Source organism: Schistocerca gregaria, chromosome 11 (genome assembly GCF_023897955.1).
Source record: "Schistocerca gregaria isolate iqSchGreg1 chromosome 11, iqSchGreg1.2, whole genome shotgun sequence".
Lineage (NCBI taxonomy): Eukaryota > Metazoa > Arthropoda > Insecta > Orthoptera > Acrididae > Schistocerca > Schistocerca gregaria.
In genome coordinates, this window is record NC_064930.1 from 88,602,257 (window position 1) to 88,626,165 (window position 23,909).

Below are 23,909 nucleotides of genomic sequence, written 5' to 3' on the forward strand. Positions count from 1 at the left end.
GTACTTGGCAGGTAGACTGTGATGAGACAGGCTAAGTGTGTGGCGCTCCAGGAGATGAGAGTACAGAATGCCTGGGGTCGTCATTCACGGCCCAGCCTGGACTGGAGATCTGAAGGCAGCAAGAAATGCTCCCACAGGCGGCCGCTCCAGCATAGGGCTGCGTCTGGAGCGCCCTGCCGCCTGCAGCACAGATGCCTCTCGGCCAGCCTGGAGTCTCCTCTCCAGCCCCGCACTGCCAGCTCTGACACCAACGTAAGACTGTATCTGCTCTGGCGCTCTGCAAAGATCTATGATTGCGGGTCCAAATGTCTTATTCCCAATCTCGCCAATCAAACTAGTTAACGACAAGTGTGATTTTCACTTAAATATTACTGTCTGCGCCTAGCCAGGTACGTCGCACGTTCCTGTGGTAGCGGTGCTAGCTCTGTCAATCTGGGGCAGAACAGCATGGCTGACATGCGACGTTAAATTATTTTGTTGAAAGGATGTCGAAAATACCGCAAGCGAGCTGTGTCAAGGATTCAGAAATGTAACAGCTGCGATCAGTGTAACCAATTACGTATTGTATACCAAGTGGCTCCCCATGAGTTGGGCGAGAATGCAACGTGGCATTCTCCGCTCAGCTCAGGGCCTCGATGCACGGATCGTCCACACCGATGCTGCAGTCAGAACTTCGGCTCATACAGAATGACGGCACAGTGTCCAGTGTTGTAGTGTCGGCGCAGCTCTTCCCGCTTCCTCGTGAAGGGGAGCCGCAGTAACTGCCGCCATGCTGACAGTCAGCTGACTTGCTGACCGTTTGCTTGCACACCTCATGCCGTGTCGATTATCGTTGGCTGTTTCTCTCTTACAGTTTCACTTTCAGTAGCTGCTAGTACTGATGTGCATATGAGGTGTCCATGGAAGCTCGTGAGTCAGAGTGCAGACCTCGAGGTGAGTGAAGGGGGTTTTGCAGATTGGTCACCGAGGTTGGTAAAGTGTGGCAGCCTGGAGCAGCCGCCCCCCGCGGTCTCAGCTGCGCAGCGCCTGGCACTCCGCCTCAGGGACACCAGACTGCCGCCGCCACCTGCAGGTGGAGCGCAGGAGGGAGAGGGGTGCGCCAGGTGCGCCGGCGCCCTGGCGCAGCTCCGCCGCCTCCCTTGGGGCGAAATCTGGGAACTCGTCGAGGAGCTTGACTGCCGGGTCGCTGCCGACTGTATCGACAACCACTGTGTACCGAGGTATGTAGGCCACTCGAAGCCATTACTACTAACCGTACAGATAATTCTTTCCTTAAATTTATTCTCAATGCTGTCACCTGCTTTTCCTCTTCTGCGATACTAACTATCTGCCAATAAGGGCAATTTGTGAGACCCAAAGATGAAGCGCGCTAATACCTTCTGCCGCCGCCTCTTCTGTTGACGCTTCCCACCTAGCAGTCAATGGAATGTGCCTCGTGGCATACGTCTCTCTCCGCTCTCTGTCCCTGCATATCGCTACAGCAGACACTAAATCATCTGATGATGACAGTCAAACACTGAAAGCGGTAACTAACAATAAAAGCTTTTGATCGAGACTGCTTGCCTTACTAAAACTGTAATTATAAACCTATTTTCCAACCGTATTATCAAAAATCAATAAAAGTACAGCGTCGTTTGAGATGACAACAGCTGTAGATCGATATCGTTGTTAGTTGTAAATTAGTTAAAAATTGAACAATAAACACTGCAAGTGGCTAAATTAATTACTTTTCGAAAGAAGCAATAATAGAATCAACACCCTGCACCACCAGATTACAGTAATACTATACAACATCTGCTGTATATATGTAATTAAAATCTCTAACATGGCAGACGTCAGCAACAGTGAAATTATGGAAGCCATAGGAATCGTACAGCCAACCAGTGGCACGTCAGATGTTTACTCATATTTTTACCTTGCTACTGACTGGTTTGATGCGGCCCGCCACGAATTCCTTTCCTGTGCTAACCTCTTCATCTCAGAGTAGCACTTGCAACCTACATCCTCAATTATTTGCTTGGTGTATTACAATCTCTGTCTTCCTCTACAGTTTTGGCCCTCTACAGCTCCCTCTAGTACCATGGAAGTCATTCCCTCATGTCTTAGCAGATGTCCTACCATCCTGTCCCTTCTCCTTATCAGCGTTTTCCACATATTCCTGTCCTTTCCGATTCTGTGTAGAACCTCCTCATTCCTTACCTTATCAGTCCACCTAATTTTCAACATTCGTCTATAGCACCACATCTCAAATGCTTCGATTCTCTTCTGTTCCGGTTTTCCCACAGTCCTTGTTTCACTACCATATAATGCTGTACTCCAGACGTACATCCACAGAAATTTCTTCCTCAAATTAAGGCCGGTATTTGATATTAGAAGACTTCTCTTGGCCAGAAATGCCTCTTTTGCCATAGCGAGTCTGCTTTTGATGTCCTCGTTGCTCTGTCCGTCATTGTTTATTTTACTGCCTAGGTAGCAGAATTCCTTAACTTCATTGACTTCGTGACCATCAATCCTGATGTTAAGTTTCTCGCTGTTCTCATTTCTACTACTTCTCATTACCTTCGTCTTTCTCCGATTTACTCTCAAACCATACTGTGTACTCATTAGACTGTTCATTCCGTTCAGCAGATCGTTTAATTCTTCTTCACTTTCCCTCAGGATAGCAATGTCATCAGCGAATCGTATCATTGATATCCTATCACCTTGTATTTTAATTCCACTGCTGAACCTTTCTTTTATTCCCATCATTGCTTCCTCGATGTTCAGATTGAAGAGTAGGGGCGAAAGGCTACAGCCTTGTCTTACTCCCTTCTTAATACGAGCACTTCGTTCTTGATTGTCCACTCTTATTATTCCCTCCTGGTTGTTGTACATTTTGTATATGATCCGTCACTCCCTATAGCTTACCCCTACTTTTTTCAGAATCTTGAACAGCTTGCACCATTTTATATTGTCGAACGCTTTTTCCAGGTCGACAAATCCTATGAACGTGTCTTGATTTTTCTTTAGCCTAGCTTCCATTGTTAGCCGTAACGTCAGAATTGCCTCTTCGTGCCTGATCGTCACCTAGCGCATTCTCCATTTTCTCTTCCATTCTTCTGTATATTATTCTTGTAAGCAGCTTCGATGCTCTTGCCGTCTTCGGAATTGTGTGGATGATGCTTTTCCGAAAGGCAGATGGTATGTCGCCAGACTCATATATTCTACACACCAATCTGAACAGTCGTTTTGTTGACACTTCCCCTAATGATTTTAGAAATTCTGAAGGAATGTTATCTCTCCCTTCTGCCTTACTTGACCGTAAGTCCTCCAAAGCTCTTTTAAATTCCGATTCTAATACTGGATCCCCTATCTCTTCTAAATCGACCCCTGTTTCTTCTTCTATCACATCAGACAAATCTTGACCCTTTTAGCGGCTTTCAATGTATTCTTTCCACCTATCTGCTATCTCCTCTGCTTTTAACAGTGGAATTCCCGTTGCACTCTTAATGTTACCACCGTTGAATTTAATGTCACTGAAGGTTGTTTTGACTTTCCTGTATGCTGAGTCTGTCCTTCCGACAATCACATCTTTTTCGATGTCTTCACATTTTTCCTGCAGCCATTTCGTCTTAGCTTTCCGGCACTTCCTATTTATTTCATTCCTCAGCTACTTGTATTTCTGTATTCCTGATTTTCACGGAACATGTTTGTACTTCCTCCTTTCATCAATCAACTGAAGTATTTCTTCTGTTACCCATTGTTTCTTCGCAGCTACCTTCTTTGTACCTATGTTTTCCTTCCCAACTTCTGTCATGGCCCGGTTTAGAGACGTCCGTTCCTCTTCAACTGTGTTGTCTCCTGCGCTATTCCTTATTGCTGTATCTATAGCGTTAGAGAACATCAGACGTATCTCGTCATTCCTTAGAACTTCCGTATCCCACTTCTTAGCGTATTGATTCTTCCTGACTAATGCCTTGAATTTCAGCCTACTCTTCATCAGTACTATATTGTGATCTGAGTCTATATCTGCTCCTGGGTACGCCTTACAATCCAGTATCTGATTTCGCAATGTCTGTCTGACCATGATGTAATCTAATTGAAATCTTCCCGTATCTCCCGGCCTTTTCCAAGTATACCTCCTCCTCTTGTGATTCTTGAACAGGGTATTCGCTATTACTAGATGAAACTTGTTACAGAACTCAATTAGTCTTTCTCCTCTTTCATTCGTTGTCCCAAGCCCATATTCTAATGTAACCTTTTCTTCTACTCCTTCCTCTACAACTGCATTCCAGTCGCCCATGACTATCAGATTTTCGTCCCGCTTTACATACTGCATTACCCTTTCAATCTCATACACTTTCTCTATCTGATCATTTTCAGCTTGCGACGTCGGCATGTATACTTGAACTATCGTTGTCGGTGTTGGTCTGCTGTAGATTCTGATTAGAAGAAACCGGTCACTGAACTGTTCACAGTAACACACCCTCTGCCCTACCTTCCTATTCATAATGAATCCTACACCTGTTATACCATTTTCTGCTGCTGTTGATATTACCCGATACTCATCTGACCAGAAATCCTTGTCTTCCTTCCACTTCACCTCACTGACCCCTACTATATCTGATTTGAGCCTTTGCATTTCCTTTTTCAGATTTTCTAGTTTCCCTACCACGTTCAAGCTTCTGAAATTCCACGCCCCGACTCGTAGAGCATTATCCTTTCGTTGATTATTCAATCTTTTTCTCATGGTAACCTCCCACTTGGCAGTCCCCTCCCGGAGATCCGAATGGGGGACTATTCCGGAATGTTTTGCAAATGGAGAGATCATCATAACACTTCTTCAACTACAGGCCACATGTCCTGTGGATACACGTTACGCGTCTTTATATCTGTTTAAACCTAGGTAAGGAGTCGAATAAAATTGTGAAGTACAATTAGCTGGGGCATGATTCCCATTCTTTCCATACATCATTAACTTATAGTAAGACAGTCACGTTCAAGCCAACTTTTGCTTCAAGGATCATGAAATTTCATCACGGTATTACCGCCTCTAGCCTCGAAGAGTTCGTCACCTCGGCGGGGAAAACAGTTCCGAAAGTTTCTTCAGATACCCAGCATCTGCCCGAGGCCTCCCACTGATGCATCAGATCTCGCAGAGTTAGCAGTGTGTGGCGATGTCGGCTGCCACGTCCCAGCTGCTGTTCCAGACAGTACCGTACAACGCATGCGGCTCTGAGACCGGGTTGTCTAGTGGTCGCCTCTAGGTGCTGTAGGGCGCCTGAGTGTTCGTGAAACCGGGAGTGTATGCACGTAGCCGTGGGAACACGACTGTGTGTGTCATCTTCTACAACGCAAGTGTCCAGAGAATAGGGCAACACTTCGTCACCAAGAATGTTGAAATAAACGTGCTGGTTCAGGTTCACGCTGACCGTAGTGACTGAATCCAAGTCGCGGTGATAGAAACACCCCCAAGACACCATGGAACCACCAGTCGCTTGAACTGCATCCTCTATAGGCCGTCGGTCCCATCGCCACCTCCATAATTGCACCACAGGCGAAATCGCGCGACTTGTCTGACGCGCCTCCACGCAGCCACTGTCTCCGTCTCTGTGTGGTTCGGCCCACTCAAGACGTGCAGCTGTGTGTGTCTGTGTGAGCGACGGCCGCCTTCCGAACGATTGCTAGGCAGCTGGTTCAGATGGAGCTGCTTTGCCAGGCATTGGCAATTTGCGTCCGGTTTGAAACCGATCGCCAGCCACTTGGAGTGACACTCGTCAACAGCCCTATCGGCTAGGAGCTTTTTACGCCAATGCCTCACATCACTACGAGTGGTTCACCATTCGTTGCAGACACTTGGACAGTCCACGTTGATAGACCAACAGATCGTGTAACTTTACTAGTTTCTGCCACTTCTCGACTTCTCCACGTCGACGCAGGTGACCGCCCTGACCTCACGCCAGCTACTGGCACGTACACACCGCGATTGTCACCTCATCATCACTACTGACGTCATCGGTGGAGCGTCACGTGACCGCCTTGTTTTGTCCCCTGCACCACGGCATCCAGCCCTCCAAAGCGACCTGTGTGCTCAATAAAGTGGAGGCATAGCATTTGGTCATACTTTCCAGAAGCTCCGCCTTTTGTACACTTTTAGCCAACACTTAATTTGTCTATGATAAGCATCAGGTGGGAAATAGCTTTGTAGTTGGTGACCTCAAGCACACATTGTTCGTTTTTAATTTTACTCATAAATGGTGTACCATAATCGGTGGATTACTTTCTTTCTACAAAAGACATACCGTTTTACGATCACCACTGCTGTTAGAGGCATATGTGTACTGTTCACTGAACATATACCAACTTCCAATCTTAGTTCCTCATTTGCACATAATGCCATTTTAATATCATAAAGGAAAACTTTCGTGATGTTCTGCAACGACTATTTACATAATCACGGACTAGGATTCATGTTCTTGCGCTGAGATGTTATGGGTTGTGATTAAATTCGTAACGTCTGCACAACATTGGGAAAATATTCCCATTGTGATATTTTCATGCTCTGTCGAGCATCGAACGATAATTCATGTACTTAGTTTCATTTTCTGTCAAATGTTATTATATCTCCGTCATACACATATCAAAAAAAGTTTTCCATTACCCCAGTTCCCAGTACTCCTGAAGATAGACGTTGATTGCCGATATTGTATCACAGTTACAGTCCCTTCGACTGTTCAGAGATGTCAGTAAACCCGGCCAAAGACGTAAACAACGGCGCATGAGCAGCGCCTATTAGACGGAGTGGGTCCGACAGTTCCTGTCATTCCACCAGGAAGGAGGTACACGGCTGGTGTTGTCTGTAGCTCAGCCGTGCCTAGACGGTCAACGCCGCGGTTCCATCGCGGCCGCATTGTTACTCTGTGCCAGGAAGGGCTCTGACAGCCGAAACGTCCAGGCGTGTTGGAGTGAACCAAAGCGATGTTGTTCGCACATGGAGGAGATACAGAGAGACGGGAAGTGCAAATCACATGCCTCGCTCAGGCCGCCCAAGTGCTACTACCACTTCGGTGGAAAACCGCTACCTACGGATTATGGCTCGGAGAAACCCTGACCGCAACGCCACTATGCTGAATAACGCTTTTCGTGCAGCCACAGGACGTCCTGTTACAACTGAAACTGTGCGCAATCGGCTGCATAGTGCGCAACTTCACTCCCGACGTCCGTGGCGAAGTCCGTCTTTGGAACCACGACACCGTGCAGCGCGGTACGTGACCCACCAACCAATCTGCGGGATCTGCGCCGATTTGCCGTTGAGGAGTGAGACAATCTGGACCAACAGTGCCTTGAAGAACTTGTGGGAAGCCCGCCACGACGAATACAGGCATGTATCAGTACCAGAGGACGTGCTACTGGGCATTAGAGGACCATCACCTCTGAAGGTTTCTCTGTGGAACAACGCGCAACGTGTGGTTTTCTTGACCAATAGAAAGGGCCGAAATCATGTTTATGTTGACTTCTATTCCAATTTTCTGTAGAGGTTCCGGAATCCTCGGAACCGACGTGAAACAATCTATTTTTTGATGTGTGTATTAAGTAGTGGAATACATCTCAACATACCCATCTCTTACTAAGCGAGGTAATAAGATTGCTGAAAGGTTGACCTGTCACATTCAAACGGGTAATTAGATTAGGAAGGAAGACTCTAAAGCAGTAGATGGGTTGTCCTATTCAGGCAGCAACATAATTGTTTGCAGCCGAAGTAGACAGGACATAAAATACAGACTGGCTAGGGCTTGGAAAACATCTCTGGAAAAGAGTAATTGTTTTGCTTTTTAACGTAAATTTGAAGTTTAGGCTGACTTTGTTAAGGTTCTCGTCACGAGTGTAGTCTTGTTTAGAAGTGAAACATGGATGGTAAGCAGCTGACACAAGAAGAGAATATGAGATACTGAGATGTAGTGCTAGAGCAAACTGCTGAAGAATTTGTGTTTAGATGGTTTAATTAAAGAAGATACTGAATCGAATTAGAGACCGTAAAAAATATGCCACAACTTGACTGAAAGAAGGGATCAGTTGACAGAACACCTCCTGGGACGTCAGCGAATCGTCCGTTTGGTAATGGACAAGTAGTGTAGGGAGAAAAACTTGTAGAGGGACACCTAGTCATGAGTGCAGTAAACAGGTTCAGATGAATGCACGCTGCAGTAGTGTTTTGGAAGTGGAGGGGCTCGCACAGGATAGTGTAGCATGGAGAGCGACATCAAACCAGTCTTCGAACTAACAATGGCAACGACAAATAACTACGAAAATTGTTATGATAACAGAAATAACGTTATTTCTCACTAATCTGAATCTCAGTCTTACTGACAGATGGAAACTGTGTGTCAGGCTGCCTTCAAACCCAGTCCTTCTCCTTTTGCGGACGCTTCTCACACCAACTGTAGTATCGAGATATGAACAACAATGTGGGCATTGTCGGTCCGCCTTGATGCAAAATATTTTTGATGTTCATTTATTTATTTATTCATTACCCATGTTAGTTTCAGAGGCAAATATCGCCATCGATGTACACCTTGCAGAAAATAGCACAGTTATAAAACGGTATAAAACGTTATTACATGTCTAGTGTTTGTTTCTTAAATATTGTTTTCTGTGAGTACTTTAATAATACCTTATTTATTATACATTACAGCGTGGTTTTAAGATTGTTGTTGGTGTTTGGGGCATATTTTCTGTGTTTTTCTGTTGCCGTTTTTCTCAACATAAATCATGTCATTTGCAACTACGTGAGCGGCTATTAGTAAACAAATACGAAAACGTGAACTTACGTATGTCAGCGTTATGCAGTCGGGATTGCGGCAGTGTTGTGGATACAGTTTTGGTGTGTACTAGGTTGTTACATAGTTTCTCGTGTACTCATGTTCGCTGGATGGCTTGCAGCTAGTTCTATACACTGAAAATTATAACCGACGCACTTCTTCCATAATGCATAACGTTACGCCAACTTGCCTTTGGCGTGTCTCGTGAGAAACGTATCACACGTTGCAAGAAGGTCATGAAAATTTAAGCGCGAGTTCTGACGACTTCCGTTCCTCTTTTATGTGTCTGTGTGTGATGGGTGAGTGGTTCTTTTCCAAGTGTGTGCTTTCTGTTGTGTTTCGTGCGTCAGTTCTCTCAGAGCTGTGAAGATTGTGTCGTTGAAAAGTGTTCTTTCTTCGTTTATTACGTTTTTCTCTTCCACTATTGCCTTTTGTATGTAATAATTTTCTTCTGTTGTTGTTGGTATAAACAGAAAAAGTTCTGGGATAGAGTAATACTACCAAGCTAAGTGATGATCCAACACAAAGATATCAAAGGAACAAAGAGACATTCATAAAAAGCATTACACGTACCCTCACACAGAAGCAGACAAAAAGATACAAAGGAATCCTAAAGCTCCACTCTTAACAGGCTTGCAAATGTCCACAAACTTCTCATTCTAATCAGGCCAGCGGTGGACTACAGAGAGACACATGTACGCATTCCTAGAGAAAACATACCCATATCCAAACAACAGAAGCTTCAAAACGCCAGAAGACGTAATAGAGAAAATTAAGAACATTCCCCCAACAGCAAAACTTGTATCTTCTGTCATTACATCCATGTACACACACATACACACAGAAGAAATTATAAAGACTATAGAACAACAGCTAAAGTACAATAAATTCGCAGAAATAAAAATAAATGAAATCTCATCCATTCTTAGTCTAATCACTGAACAAAACTACTTCACTTTCAGCAACAACTTCTGTTTTCAAACAGAGGGGCTAACCATTGGATATCCCCTCAGTGGGAAATTAGTAGGCATATTCTTGGATCGTATAGAGAACACAATATTCAACAACTTTATAAAACAAGATGGTACCGATACGAGGATGACATAATTGGCTTATAGATGAAACACAAAACAGTTGAAGAACTACACAGTAACGTCAACACAGTACTACCTCAGTCCCACCTCACAAAGGAAAGAGAAAAAAACAATAATCTAAATTTCTTGAATCTTACAGTTACAAGAAACAAGCACCTACATTATTTCTCCATCTTCAGAAGACCTACATCACCAACCACTGCTACCCATATCTCATCCAACCACCATACATTCAGTAAATATGCCAGCTTTGCACCCATGCTCCACAGCATAAACAGAACACGTCTTAAACTGAAGTGTACACACAGGCACTAAATATAATCACACACAGCCGGCCGGAGTGGCCAAGCGATTCTAGCCGCTACAGTCTGGAACCACGCGACCGCTACGGTAGCAGGTTCGAATCCAGGATCGGGCATGGATGTGTGTGATGTACTTAGGTTAGTTAGGTTTATGTAGTTCTAAGTTCTAGGCGACTGATGACCACAGCAGTTAAGTCCCATAGTGCTCAGAGCCATTTGAACCATTTATAATCAAACAAAGTGCTGTTGAAAATGACTACAAAACAGATATCATAAACGACCTCAACAGCAAGGTAAATATGAAACATAAAAATAGTGGCGACCCATTCAAAAGCACAAGCAAATAATCTGAAAACCCACAGGCCAAACACACAGACAACACAGCGGACCACATCACTTCAGGAAACGGAAACATATGGTACACCCTGACATACAGTAATAAAATATCACATAGAACTGGAAACATCTTGAAAAAGCAAGGGATCCCAATAAAATTCTAAACAAACCACATAGTTCATGAAAGGCTGAGACCAGACAAAAGAATCTCAGAAAAATTCAGCATGCTGGAATAAACCAGCTCACAATTAACTGCTATCAGGCCTAACCCATAGGAGAAACAATCAAAACTATCCGAACGAAGTACACAGAGTCCTAAAAAGAGACAGCACACATTCCACTTTCGCAAGACACCCAACGAATAAAAACTGTACCTCTACTAATATCGAAAGTGATCTGCACATAACAGAATGCACACACACGCAAAAAGACGTAACTGAAGAAGAGGTCAGAACTTCCGCTACAATTGTCATAGCGTCCTTGTAACATGCGATACATTTCTCGCGACACATGCTAATGGCAAGATGGCGTAATGCTTTGGATTATGAACGAAGTGCGAAACTTACGTTTTTCTGTGTGTAAAATTAGCTGCAAGCCTTGCCGCGACCGTAAGACACGAGAAACTATGTAACAACCGAGTGCACATCAAAACTGTATCCACAACACTACGGCAATCCCAACTGTATAACGCTGACATACGTAAGTTAATGTTCTTGTATTTGTTTAGTAATGGCCGCTCATACAGTTGCAGGTGACATAAACTATGCTGCGAAACACGGCAACAGACGCACACAGAAAATATGCCCCAAACACCAACAACAATCTTAAAACCAAGCCGTACTGTATAATAAATAAGGTATTATGAAAGTACTCACGGAAAGCAGTATTTATAAAACAAACAGTACACATTTAATAATGTTTTACAGTGTTTTATAACTATGCTATTCTCTGCATGTTTTAGATATAAAGATCCCATGACCCATTAATGATGGCGACATTTGTTCCCTTTTTTGTATCCAAACGCCATCTGGAAGAGTTCCAAATAAAATTATTCTATGGAGACATGACTCACGACTTGTACTCACAGCTTCAGTTTTGACGTTTTCTTTCCTCCGGCACCTCGTTGTCGGAATGATAAGATGTCAGCCACGGCATTTTGGTATGCATGTTCCTGTCTTGGAAGAGGCGTACGAAGAGCTGGAAAGAACACAGGGCGACAGGTAACTCCTACGGATAGCTAAAGGAAGAGATAAGGCAACCGAGGACGTAACATCAGTGAGGCCGATAAAGGATAAATCAGGTGTAGTATTATACGACCTTGAGAAAATCTTGAATAGTACGTGGGAGTACTTTCAAAGGCTATTGAATGAGAAAAATGTTTGAGAGAAGTATGAGTAAGGACATATAAATGAAAGAATGACCCAAAGGATAAGTAGGAAAGAAGTCCAACATGCGATGAAGAAAATGAAAAATGGGAGGCCCTAGGAGCTGACCAAATCTCAATAGTAGCATTGAGAAGTCTGGAAGAACAGGGTACTGATATTCTCTGGGATCTAATGCAGAAGATCTGCAAAGGAGAAAGAACGCCATATGTGTGGAGAAGCCGTATGCTTCTATATAAGGGCAATTATAGAGGGATAAAAGTGATGTCCCACACAATGAAGATCTTGGAAAGGATATTTGAGAACAAGGTGCATCTAGAAACTGACGTATGTAAAGAACAGTTTGGATTTATGCCGGGAAGAGGAAAAACCAACAAAGGATGCGAAAAATCTATATATTAACCTGCAATGACAACAACTGATGATCAAGTAATTGAAATACCTAGGCTCTTAAATGAAAAGTAATGGAGGACTGGAGGTATAAATACAGCAGAGGATGAATAGTTATGGATGAACTGGAGGAAACTGAGCTGAGTACTATGTGATAAGAAGGTTAGCTGCAGAATGAAAGGAAAGTTTTACAAGTCTGTGGTGAGGCCTGCGATGCTGTATAGTGCAAAAACTGGCCCAATTACAAAAGTCCAAGAGAAAAAGATGGAAGTGGATGAAATGAGAATGATAAGGTGGATGAGTGGGGTGACACGAAAGGATAGACTAAGGAAAGTGTACACCAGGGGAAAAGTGAAAGTGGAGCCCATAGGGAAGAAGATCCAAGAAAGTAGGCTGAAATGGTATTTACACGTGCAGAGAAGAGGGGAGTACTTCTATGGATCATCACAGCTCCCGTAATCTCCATATTTCTGCCATCTGCTTTCCACAGTTCGACAACGTTAGTGTGGCTTGCTTGCGTAATCCCAGAGATGTAAGGCAATCCCAGTAATGCCATTATTTCTTCTTCTGTGTTGTTTTTAGCATCCCTTTCTCTTGAATACTATACACATTCTTTCTTAGACTGAGTACAGAAGTGTGTGTACTTAATATTTCGTCAATCGTTTCCAGGCTAAGTACTGTCCATTTCACTTATGACCTTTCTGGATAAACTTTCTGACCCAGGAAATATTTTTACAATATCCTATCTTTTTTTATGACTGCATTATCGCATAATTGATTCCATTCTCCTTTTTCTCTTTCCTAATAAAAATATTAACTGTGCGGAGCGACTGTTCGCGGTCATCGTCTGAATTGTGTTCCTCTTTGGGATCCGAACCTCGGACACTTCGTGTCGCAGACTTTGGTCGTGCGGTTCTAGCGCTGCAGTCTGGAACCGCGGGACTGCTACGGTAGCAGGTTCGAATCCTGCCTCGGGCATGGATGTGTGTCATGTCCTTAGGTTAGTTAGGTTTAAGTAGTTCTAAGTTCTAGGGGACTGATGACCACAGTAGTTAAGTCCAATAGCGCTCAGAGCCATTTTTTTTTTTGACAAACTTGGGTCAGACAACGAGATAGAATTCCGCGTTTACAAGAAGTGTGAATACGCAGAAATAAGCACGTATCGCAACCACAAGAAGCACTACGGCAACATGCTGAAGATCATTTTTGAAAGAATGGGTGTCAGGTAAATGTGTGCAACCACTAAAATACCGTGAACGAGAACGAACACAAGAAAATTAAAAGTCACTTGTGTTATTATTATTATTTACTTCTGTGTTACAGGAAGAGTTTTATCAAAACATTTTGTTCAGAATTCCTCGTGTTCGACTTCCAAAGTATTTGTGTGATTCAAGAAAAATTGCTAAGTTTTTGGCAGTGATCAGTTTCTACTCAGAGAAGAGGTTTCCTTGTCTTTCTTACATCGGAGAATGGGAATTTTGTGTCAAGATTTCTGCACACTTAGTGCTATGACCCAACAGGGAACATGAAATAAGGGGTGGCAGGGGTTTGGGCCTCTACGCACCGGCAGTGCCGTGAAGAGACTCCACTGCTAGTGGGGCGTGTACCACGCCCTGTGACCTTCCTAAAACAGAAAAAATAAAAAATAAAAGTAGTTGGCGCGTGGGAATAGGATATGGGAGGTCATTGTTACACGGGGAAACGTATAATTTTAGAATTGTACATTTCCATTCGAAACGTTCTCAGAAAGATGTATGCGTTAATACCAAATGATGTTGCTGATGTCCGTGTCTGCTATTTCCTGTTGCTCTGGTATCTCGGTATTGCAGATGACGTGCAGCGAAATGAACAACGACATGTGCTACTATGGTTTACATGTCGGTAATTCATGACTCTTCATGGCTAGTATGCAATATGATTGATTAGATTAGATTGGATTAATACTTGTTCCATAGATCATGAATACGACACTCCATAATGATGTGGAACATGTTATTTTAATGAAAGATTTTTTTACATACCGGTATTCAATTTCTATACAACAATTTCTTACCCTCTCTCTCATTCTCCTTTATCTTTATTTCTCTCTCTCTCTCTCTCTCTCTCTCTCTCTCTCTCTCTCACACACACACACACACACACACACACACACACACACACACACATTCTTTTTTATTTTTATTTGTTTGGTGTGCTCGACTATCAGCGAGGCACGAAGACGTCCGTGAATGAGTTACGTTCGAGTACAGTTACGAAAGAAATATAAAACTATGAGAGTTACTGATTTATGATGCTTAGTTTGCAGTCATTTCTAAATATTATTAGTAACTACGTTCCAGTCCCTAAACCTGTTTACAGAAATGTGAATCAGACGCATTACGTATTCCAGGCTGTTGCAGCCGCGTCTTTGAAAGGCCATCTGTGGTCACTTCCCAGCCCGCTGTAGGATCACATCGGTCCGTCTTCTTGATGCTAGTCCTGTAACTGAGGCTTGGCAACAAGGCAAGGTATATTTGTCAACTCTGTGATCGGCGAGTTACTTCCTGGCGTACACGGAATTAAGCCTCAAAGTTCACTTGACTTTTCCTGTCATTTCCATTGAATAATCTGAGTTATTGTCGCTTCAGGTACAACAAAAGATTGTAAATTTACGGTTTTCAGCCCAGGAAAGTCGTTTCGTGTGTAGATCTCAATTAAACTCGTACTTTAAATAGCGGTTTATTTGTTATGGACTCTGCTGGTCTCGCAAGACAAATTTGCAACACACACGTCTTGGCTAGCTCTGTGGTGACGTGCTGACATCTGAGAAAGCGTCTGTTATGATTCGCGGTTCCAGTCTCGCTGAATGTAACACTTTTATCCCTTCTGTGAAAGATCTACAATCAGTCAGATCAAACATCGATAAGTAAATCGCAAGAAAATACTTTCGGCTCATAGTGCAATGGTGAAAAACTTACAATGCTGCACAACAGGTAACGCCTCGTTCCGCTGCTGACAAACAAATGTTGGGTTTCTACGAACACATAACTTTATTCATGAAGTGCCACATTTGCATACCTTTCGAGTATGACACAGCATACCAAATAAACACATACCCAATCGAAATCTAAGTGACTACTATTTTACTAATTCGTGCCGATAGAGGCACGCTTGTGTACAGATACTCAGTTTTATCAAAACAGACTTTCGTCGTAAGGTTATAGTGGGTAGTTAAATTTCATTTCTTTTAATACAGTGGACAATTTTCGTAACGTTTCTTTTAGTGTTGAAAAAACACTACTATGTGGTACCTGTGGTCTAAGAAGCCGGCACGGTAGCTCAGCGTGTTCGGTCAGAGGGTTAGCAGCTCTCTGTAATAAAAAAACTGAGTTAATCGATCGACAACGAACTTGAACGGATGTCTTACGACGTCCGCCCCGAGCAGATCCAACGAACAAATGTCAACAAAATGAGATTAAAAAAAAAGGGGGGGTAGCGTCCTTGATTCATAATCAAAATATCTTCGGTCCCGCGTTCGATCCCCGCCACTGGCTAAATTTTGATAAATAATCAACATTGGCGGCTACAGACTTCCGGAATAAGAAGGCAGCCTCATTCTGCCAACGGCCTTGTCAAAGAGGGCAGAAGAGCGGATAAAGATTCTGGGCAATCTCTTGTCCTAGGCGTGGAAAATTGCCCCTAAAGGTGGAGGAATCAGCAATGATCAACGACATGAGGATGCAGAAGGCAATGGAAACCACTGCATTAAAGACACGTTACGTGTATCCACAGGACATGTGGCCTGTAGTTGAAGAAGTGTCATGATGATCACTCCATTGGCAAAAGATTCCGCAATATTCTCCCATTCGATTGTCCGGGAGAGGACTGCCAAGGGGGAGGTCACCATGAGAAAAATATTGATTAATCAACGAAAGGATAATGTTCTACAAGTCGGGGCGTGGAATGTCAGAAGCTTGAACGTGGTAGGGAAACTAGAATATCTGAAAAGGGAAATGCAAAGGCTCAATCTAGATACAGTAGGGGTCAGTGAAGTGAAGTGGAAGGAAGACAAGGATATCTGATCAGATGAGTATCGGGTAATATCAACAGCAGCAGAAAATGGTACAACAGGTGTAGGATTCGTTATGAATAGGAAGGTAGGGAAGAGGGTGTGTTACTGTGAACAGTTCAGTGACCGGGTTGTTCTAATGAGAATCGACAGCAGACCAACACCAGCAACGACAGTTCAGGTATACATACTGACATCGCAAGCTGAAGATGAACAGATAGTTCTAAGTTGAAGGAGGTTATTCTGAGCTGCTGGTGGAGAAACAGTCTGTAGCTGACGTCTCTTTGGGTGTAGTCCACAACGATATGTGTGGGTTTCGATTCCCAGTCAGCACTGAACTCTTCGTCATATTATTTCTTATCCATACATGCTCACATGTCGCTGCTGATGTAACAAACCCATATTTAACGTTCGTATTCCCTAATAAATAAAAGCGAAAGGTTCCAGGTTGGAGTCCTGGGAAGGAAAAAATTAATGTTTCGTCTAGTCATTTCACTTAAAACATCTTGCTACTGCCGAGAAAATCCCGTATGTCACAGTTGATGGTGCTTCGATAACAATCCCATTAGGTTCTGGGTTCGAATCCCTGTCCAACACAAAGCTGTACATCACGGCATTTCAAGTAAGTTACTTGTGAAGAAGCAATATTTAACATCTCTCGTATTTCGTTAACAGGGACAATAGATGCTGGGTAGGAATTCGCGTCCGTTAGAAATGTTTACGTTATGTAATTTAAAGTTGATATTGGCTAACTGATAATTTCTAAAATCGAGGTATATCACTCTCTGTATGCCTAGTCAGGAATAACTGTTAGTTTCCGTCAGTCACGAAATCTTAGTGTGCGTGACCTGGGTTTGAATCCAAATGCAGAACGAGACGGTTCGTCGCGTCATTTGAACTTCATACATATTCTTAACTAGCTGCTCGTGAATAACTTAAATTTTTAATATCATTTTCTGTAAATAACAAGTACGGTATGTTACTTTGAAGAGGGAATCATGAATGCGACGACTTACTACGTGCGTTACCTACCTGACGTAATAATTAGAGTGGTAACATTTCAGGTATGTCATTTATTGTAATAAATGTGAGCTTACTAGCCTTATCTGTGCTAAGGTGTTCCCTGATATTTGTAGTATCGTGGTATTACTTTACATCTTGAATTATTGCGGTACAGAGCCGAGTTTTCTAGTGGTGACTTGTGGAGCCATTTTCAATAGTCAAACGACTGTACCAAGGAGCGATTAGAGGAACTGCTAGACAGCTGCGTTATGTGAGTTGCATGCGAATCAGGCGAAATGCAATTCAGGTCGTTCGGATACTTTTGAGAACGACTGTACATGTACATGGATTCTCTGCAGATCACACTTAAGTGCCTGGCGGAGGGTTCATCGAATGACCTTCACAACCATTCTCGATTATTCCAATACCGAACAGTGCGAGGAAGAAACGAATGCCTAAACCTTTCCCAGATAGTTCCCGTTTCCCTTATTTTATTACGACGATCTTTTCTCCCTAAGTCTGTGTTAGCAAAATATTTTCGCATTCGAAGGAGAAAGTTGGTGACTGAAATTTCGTGATGTGATTCTGCCGCAACGAAAAACGCCTTTTTTATATCCACCACAAATTCTGTATGAGGTTAGTAACACTGTTTCCACTATTTCCGTGTAATACAGAAAGTGCAGCTCTTCTTTGAACTTTCTCAATGTACTCCATTAACCCTATCCGGCGAGGATCCCACACTGTGCAGCGGTACCCCAAAAGAGGCCATACAAGCGTAGCGTAGGCAGTCTTTTTGTAGATCTGTTGCATTTTCTGAATATTCTGCTAATGAATCGCAGTCTTTGGGTTGCCTCCCCCTCAACATAATGTGTTCTTCCCAATTTAAGGGGCTCGTAATTATAATTCCTAGGTTTTTAGTTGAATTTGCGGGCTTTAGATTTAGTGATTTATAGTGTAACCGAAGTTTAACAGATTCCTTTTAGCACTCATATGGAGGACTCCATTATCTAATGCCAATTGCCACTTTCCAAAATATACAGATATGTTTTCTAAATCGTTTTGCATTTTTTGATCTCAGATTGCTCCTCAGATTGTTATAAAATCATTTATACAGATAAGGAACGGCAGTGGGCCTATAACACTACATTGGGGAACGCCAGAAATCACTTCTGTTTCACTCGATGACTTTCTGTCAGCTATTAGGAACTGTGACATCTCTAACAGGATATCAAGAACCCAGTTAGCTAACTGAGAAGATATTCCATAAGCACCGAATTTCAGTACAAGCCGCTCGTATGATAAAGTGTCAAAGGCCTTTTCGAAATCCTTGTCGAAAGCACTCAACACTTCATGCTTCACAAGAATTATGTTTTCTTAATCCGAGTTTACTGTGTGTTAATAGACCATTTTCTTCGAGGTAATTCATAGTCCTCGCACGCAATATATGTTCCAAAATCCTACTGGATATCGACATTAATAATATGGGCCTGTAAATTAATGGATTACTCCTTCTACCCTTCTTGAATATTTGTGTAACCTGTGCAGTTTTCCAATCTTTTCGTACGGATCTTTCGTCCAGGGGACGGTTGTATATGGTTGTTGGAGCTGTTGCATCAGGAAACGTAATTCGTATACACTGTGAACTGGAAGACTTGTTGTGATTTAAGTTGCTTCACAACTCGGAGGATATCTGCCTCTAGATTACTCATGTGGAGAACTGCTCTTGATCGGATTCTGGAATATGCAGAAAGATTTTAAAGATTTGATCGACAATGAAAGAGCAAAAAAAACACACGAATGTAGACAGACGAGATTCCTTGTTTTGTACATCAAAAAGCACTTTGTGCTAAATTTGCAGGCCTCTGGCACATGGTGAAATTGTAAGGACGCATAGTATAATTGCTGAAGTCACACGCATCTTCCGTTTTCAGGTGCAACGGTTTTCAGTGAAACTGAACGATTCCTACGGAGACTTCATATCGTACTGCATTGTATGTAGGTTATGTCGAGAGACATACCTGGAGCTAGCGTTTAATTTTCTGACGGAAAAACTAATGCAGGAACGAAAACGGAGACATGTGCAATCTAGTGCAGATTTCACATTTTAACTGGACTTGACTGCACACTGCCCACAGTAATGCGCTGCAAGCTAACTTCTTCCTCATTTGATGGTGATGCATTTAAAAAGAAAATCGTGTTTCTGGAACGGACACATTCTGACAAAGACAGTCGAGTTCCCTAAAATCACCGGTGTTAAAGAAAATACGGAGTTTGAAGAATACGTTGTGGCTTAGAAAGAATTACAACGGTAGTTTTATAAAGTTTTTGAGATTTTTAAAAGTTTGTTTACATTAGCGCTTCGCTGCGTATTAATACAGGTTACGTAACATCAGTGCTCTTGTGCCAAGTTATCCTCTTCCTCTGTGTAAATTTTTCTGTCAAAACATGTCTAGCAAATGTGATGTTTGCTATAGAAATCTGAAGGCGGGGGTGTGAAGACTGTGTAGGTTATGATTTTATTGGGGTGAATGTAGCGCCGAGGAAACTGGGTAGATAAAGACGCTCCTCCATGGCAACGTATGTTATCTAGAAAGGACAGAAAAGTTGCTGAACATGAGGCAAAAATTTGTGCCCTTAAGGCTGAATTAGAAAATGTGGACTTGGAATTATGTAGGCTAAGGGAAGAAACAGGGACGGGGTGCTGGGGAAAGGTAGAAGCAAAAAGGGAAACTGTTGAAAAAACTTCGAAATTCAGTTAGTAAATCAGTTTGGCTTGCTATCAGAAGTAGTGGAGGAAGGGCCTCGTCCACATGTAGTTGAATGTATTTTGAAGCAGAATATTAGCTTCAAGAGAAGAAGACATGTAGGGATCAAATCAGAATAGGAAGAGAAGATTATTGCTTCTACTTAACATTCAAGGCAAGGAGCTTCAGGACGAATTAGGTGCAGCTTACCAGATCACCAGTTTTGTGAAAACAAACGCCAGGGAGATCAGGTAAATACAGTTGGGGCAGCCTGCGGTATGAATCCAAGCTGTACTATTGCGAGAGACTTGGATGAAATAGGAACATGAACTGGACACACAAATGTGGTGTTTGCGGAGGTCTTTCGGCGCCATGTTCGGTCCTGGGTAAACACTGCTGAAAGGCGTGTTATCACTCTGGCTTTCTATCTGAAGTAGTGGAGGAACGGGATGTTCCAGATACCCCCAAAACCCCACATATGCGATGTTCCTGTTGACACTGCTGGTACGTGAGGACACACTACGCATGGCCTGCAGGTAAATTGGAAGGGGAAAGATAAGTTAGCTTCCCTATTAGCAGATACTTTAAGGGGGAGCCTCAGTCACACGAGGGTGGCCCCTGTCGTTAATGGGACAAGGTAGACAGGTCTTTTATGTTAAGGTCATAGTCCAAACAGGCAAAACTAAAAAAAAAATAGAATGAAAGAAGCTCCATGTACAGTAAATAGGGATAAGCTAAGGGTAGTATCAACTTACTTCATCAGAATATCAGGGGAATAAAAAATAAGGTAGATGATCTGTTAGTACGTGTAGATGACCTCACAAATAACAATGAGATTGATATACTTTGTCTGAACACCATGTAACTGTGGTGATGGATAGTGTCAGTATAAATTAGTATAATTTAGCCTCTTACACTTCCAGATATAGCATGGATAAAGGAGTGGTTGCCGTTTACGAAAAACAAGGATATAAATACAAAACCTGAGAAGTAAGCAAATTCAGCATTGATCGGCACTTTCAAGTTTGTGCATATAAACTACAGCTAGATAATGTAGTGCTGATGCTAGCAACAGTGTACAGGTCCCTATTAGGAGATTGGGAGCTACTCATAAAAAAGTTTGACTACCTATTACGCTGTCTGTCAGACAACAACAGGAAGTTATTAATCTGTGATGATTTCTATGTAAACTTTCTAACCAGTTCAGATGGGAAACGTGTGTTATTAATTACATATAGAATCAGCTATCAATTTCCCTACACATATAGCTCAAGACAGTAGCGCCCTAATAGATTATGTATTTGTGCAGCAAGAGGGTGTGAAGCTAACAAATTCATAACTTTCTAAATTAACATATAAACATGGGATTATCACCCCTTAATGATGTACAACCGATTAAATTAGAAAATACAGCAAGGTGTACAGTTCAGAAACTATGAGATAAATCTGTAAGGTTGCTCAACCCAGTGTTTATTGAGCACTTCAGAGAAAATGTAAGAAATGTTAATTGGGAGATGTATATAATGAGCCAAATGCACTTGTGCCCAGGCATGGCACGTGAGCTGATGTCTTGGCCACCCCTTCTCTAAAGATTTCTCCTATTTCTACATTCCTCATTTCTTTCGTGATTCCTACAAACATTAACATATGTACTGGTACTGATAAATAATTAAAATACAACCTACTGGTCAATTTTGATTAATGGGTATTAGGCCACGTTCCATAGCGTATTTCGGTGCCAAAGACTTCGTCCCCTAAATTTGGAGGCTTCACCAGAGACACTACCAGAGGGAATAAGCACTGAGACAACAGCACCTTAACTAAACGTGAAAAGAAACCTATCGGAGATTTCAATTTTTATGTATGCTAGAGCTTCCAGCAGATAACGGCAACGCTACAATGCTAATGAAATAACGAACCTACTGCACTGTAACTGGCGTTGTATAACAACCAGGAAGGCACAGGGAGTTCAAAAGCAATCCTCCAACAGCAATACTTTGGGAAATGCATCAGCTAGTGAAAGAGTCTTCGATTTCTCCCACAGACTATAAATGTCTTTTTAAATCAGATCTGGTCCCACCAAGATTGTGTGGTGTACCAAAAATTCACAAACGCATCATTCCATTAATACCAGTTGTTAGCGCTATGGATTGTTCGACAAGCGTGGCTGCCAAGCACTTAGACGGTCTTCTACAGTCCTCTGTAGCAAAAAAGACATATACAAGGTTTAGTTCATTTATGCAAAAAATAGAATCCTTCATGCTAAGCCCATCACATATTAGCCTTACTAGAAGAAGGGATCAGTTGGCAGGACATTTTCTGAGGCATCAAGGGATCACCAGTTTAGTATTGGAGGGCTGTGAGGAGGGTAAAAATCGTAGAGGGGCACGATGTCACATATAGAAATTACACTCTTAGGCGAAAAAATGAACTATCTGAAAGATCCAGAAACTAATAGATGTTCTGTACATGAACAGACAAACAAGTGGATGACTTATTCGAGAGAGAAGCTTCACAGATTAAGAAAGTCAGTAATGCGTCCTTATGTAAGCAATGCATCCTGATGTAAGCAATTTTTCAGCTTTGCGTTGATTGAAAAAGTTGTTGGATGTCTCCCTGAGGAACATAATGCCATATTTTGTCCAAATGGTGCCCTAGATCCTCAGAATCTCGACCTGGTTGGAAGACCCTGCCTATTTGCTCCAATTATTGTCAATTGGAAAGAGGTCTGGCAAACTTATTGGCCAATGTAGGCCATACTGGCCTTACATATCAACAAGGTAATGCCCGCCCACACTCAGAACGAGAATTTCTATTGCTCGCCAAACATACCTTGACTAGGAAGGGCTCCAAACCTCTCCCCAACTGACAACGTTTGGGGCGGACTGGGTAAGGCCTTCGAACCATCTCGAGGTTTTCATGACTTAACCTGCCAGCTGGACATGATTTCGAACAATGTCCTTCGGGAGGAAATTCAACGGCTCTGCCAATAAATTCGAAGCCGAATAACTGCTTGCAGAAGGACTAGAGGCGGACCAAAGCGTTATTAACTTGGCTCAGTTTGTGAGGCTCTGGAATAAATCATCCAGTTTTCTGAAACTGTATTCATTAGAACATTATGGAAAACACACTCAAGAAAGTTACAACGGAGTTCTATATGTAAAACTGGAAGGAACAGCTCATCAGCCCAACAAGAAAAGTCACTATCGTTGGTTTTGTTATATTGATGATACTCATACTTCGTTATGTAGCCTAATGGACAATAAGAACACAGAATTTCTAAACTTTCCGAATTATATTAGTTATAATATAGAATCCAGTATAGAAAAAGAGGAAGAAGTTGAAATATTTTAAAATGTACGGCTACTTAGAAAATCCACAGATGTTAGGCACAGAATGTCTGCAAAAACCTTACTCACACATGTGGATACATTCACAAAAATTCAAGTCATTGTCTCAAACTGAAAAGAGCAGTAATGAGAACATTGGTGTGCCTGGATTAAATAATGTGTCACCAGAGTAGTTGGAGGAACGCTCCGTCAATTTAAACACAACTTTCAGAAGAAATGATTAATCTGAGAAAGAGATAAATAGGGCAATAAGTCCATAAAGGTATGGAGCTTCTCATGAAGAAGAAACAAAGATTTACTCCCATTAGTAAAGGCAGTCATGGTTAACATGATCAGAGTACGAGGAATACATAGTATTGATGCAGTGTTTATACCAATTACGAAGGAGCGTGAATGTTTTGAACACTGTAAAGAATGTACGGCCAGCACTTGCCATAGGAGGAATATATAAATTGTCTTACAC

The 23,909-nt window shown here is 42.4% G+C and overlaps 1 protein-coding gene across 1 annotated transcript in view; it reads left to right on the forward strand.

Moving 5' to 3' along the window:
* Positions 1 to 888: 888 nt before the first annotated feature.
* The window catches only part of LOC126295037 (uncharacterized), a 436,392-nt gene continuing 413,371 nt past the window's right edge, over positions 889 to 23,909 (forward strand). Inside the window, exon 1 of the mRNA XM_049987287.1 lies at positions 889 to 1,220. Coding sequence (XP_049843244.1) covers positions 889 to 1,220 — 332 coding nt within the window. The remainder of the gene's footprint in view (positions 1,221 to 23,909) is intronic.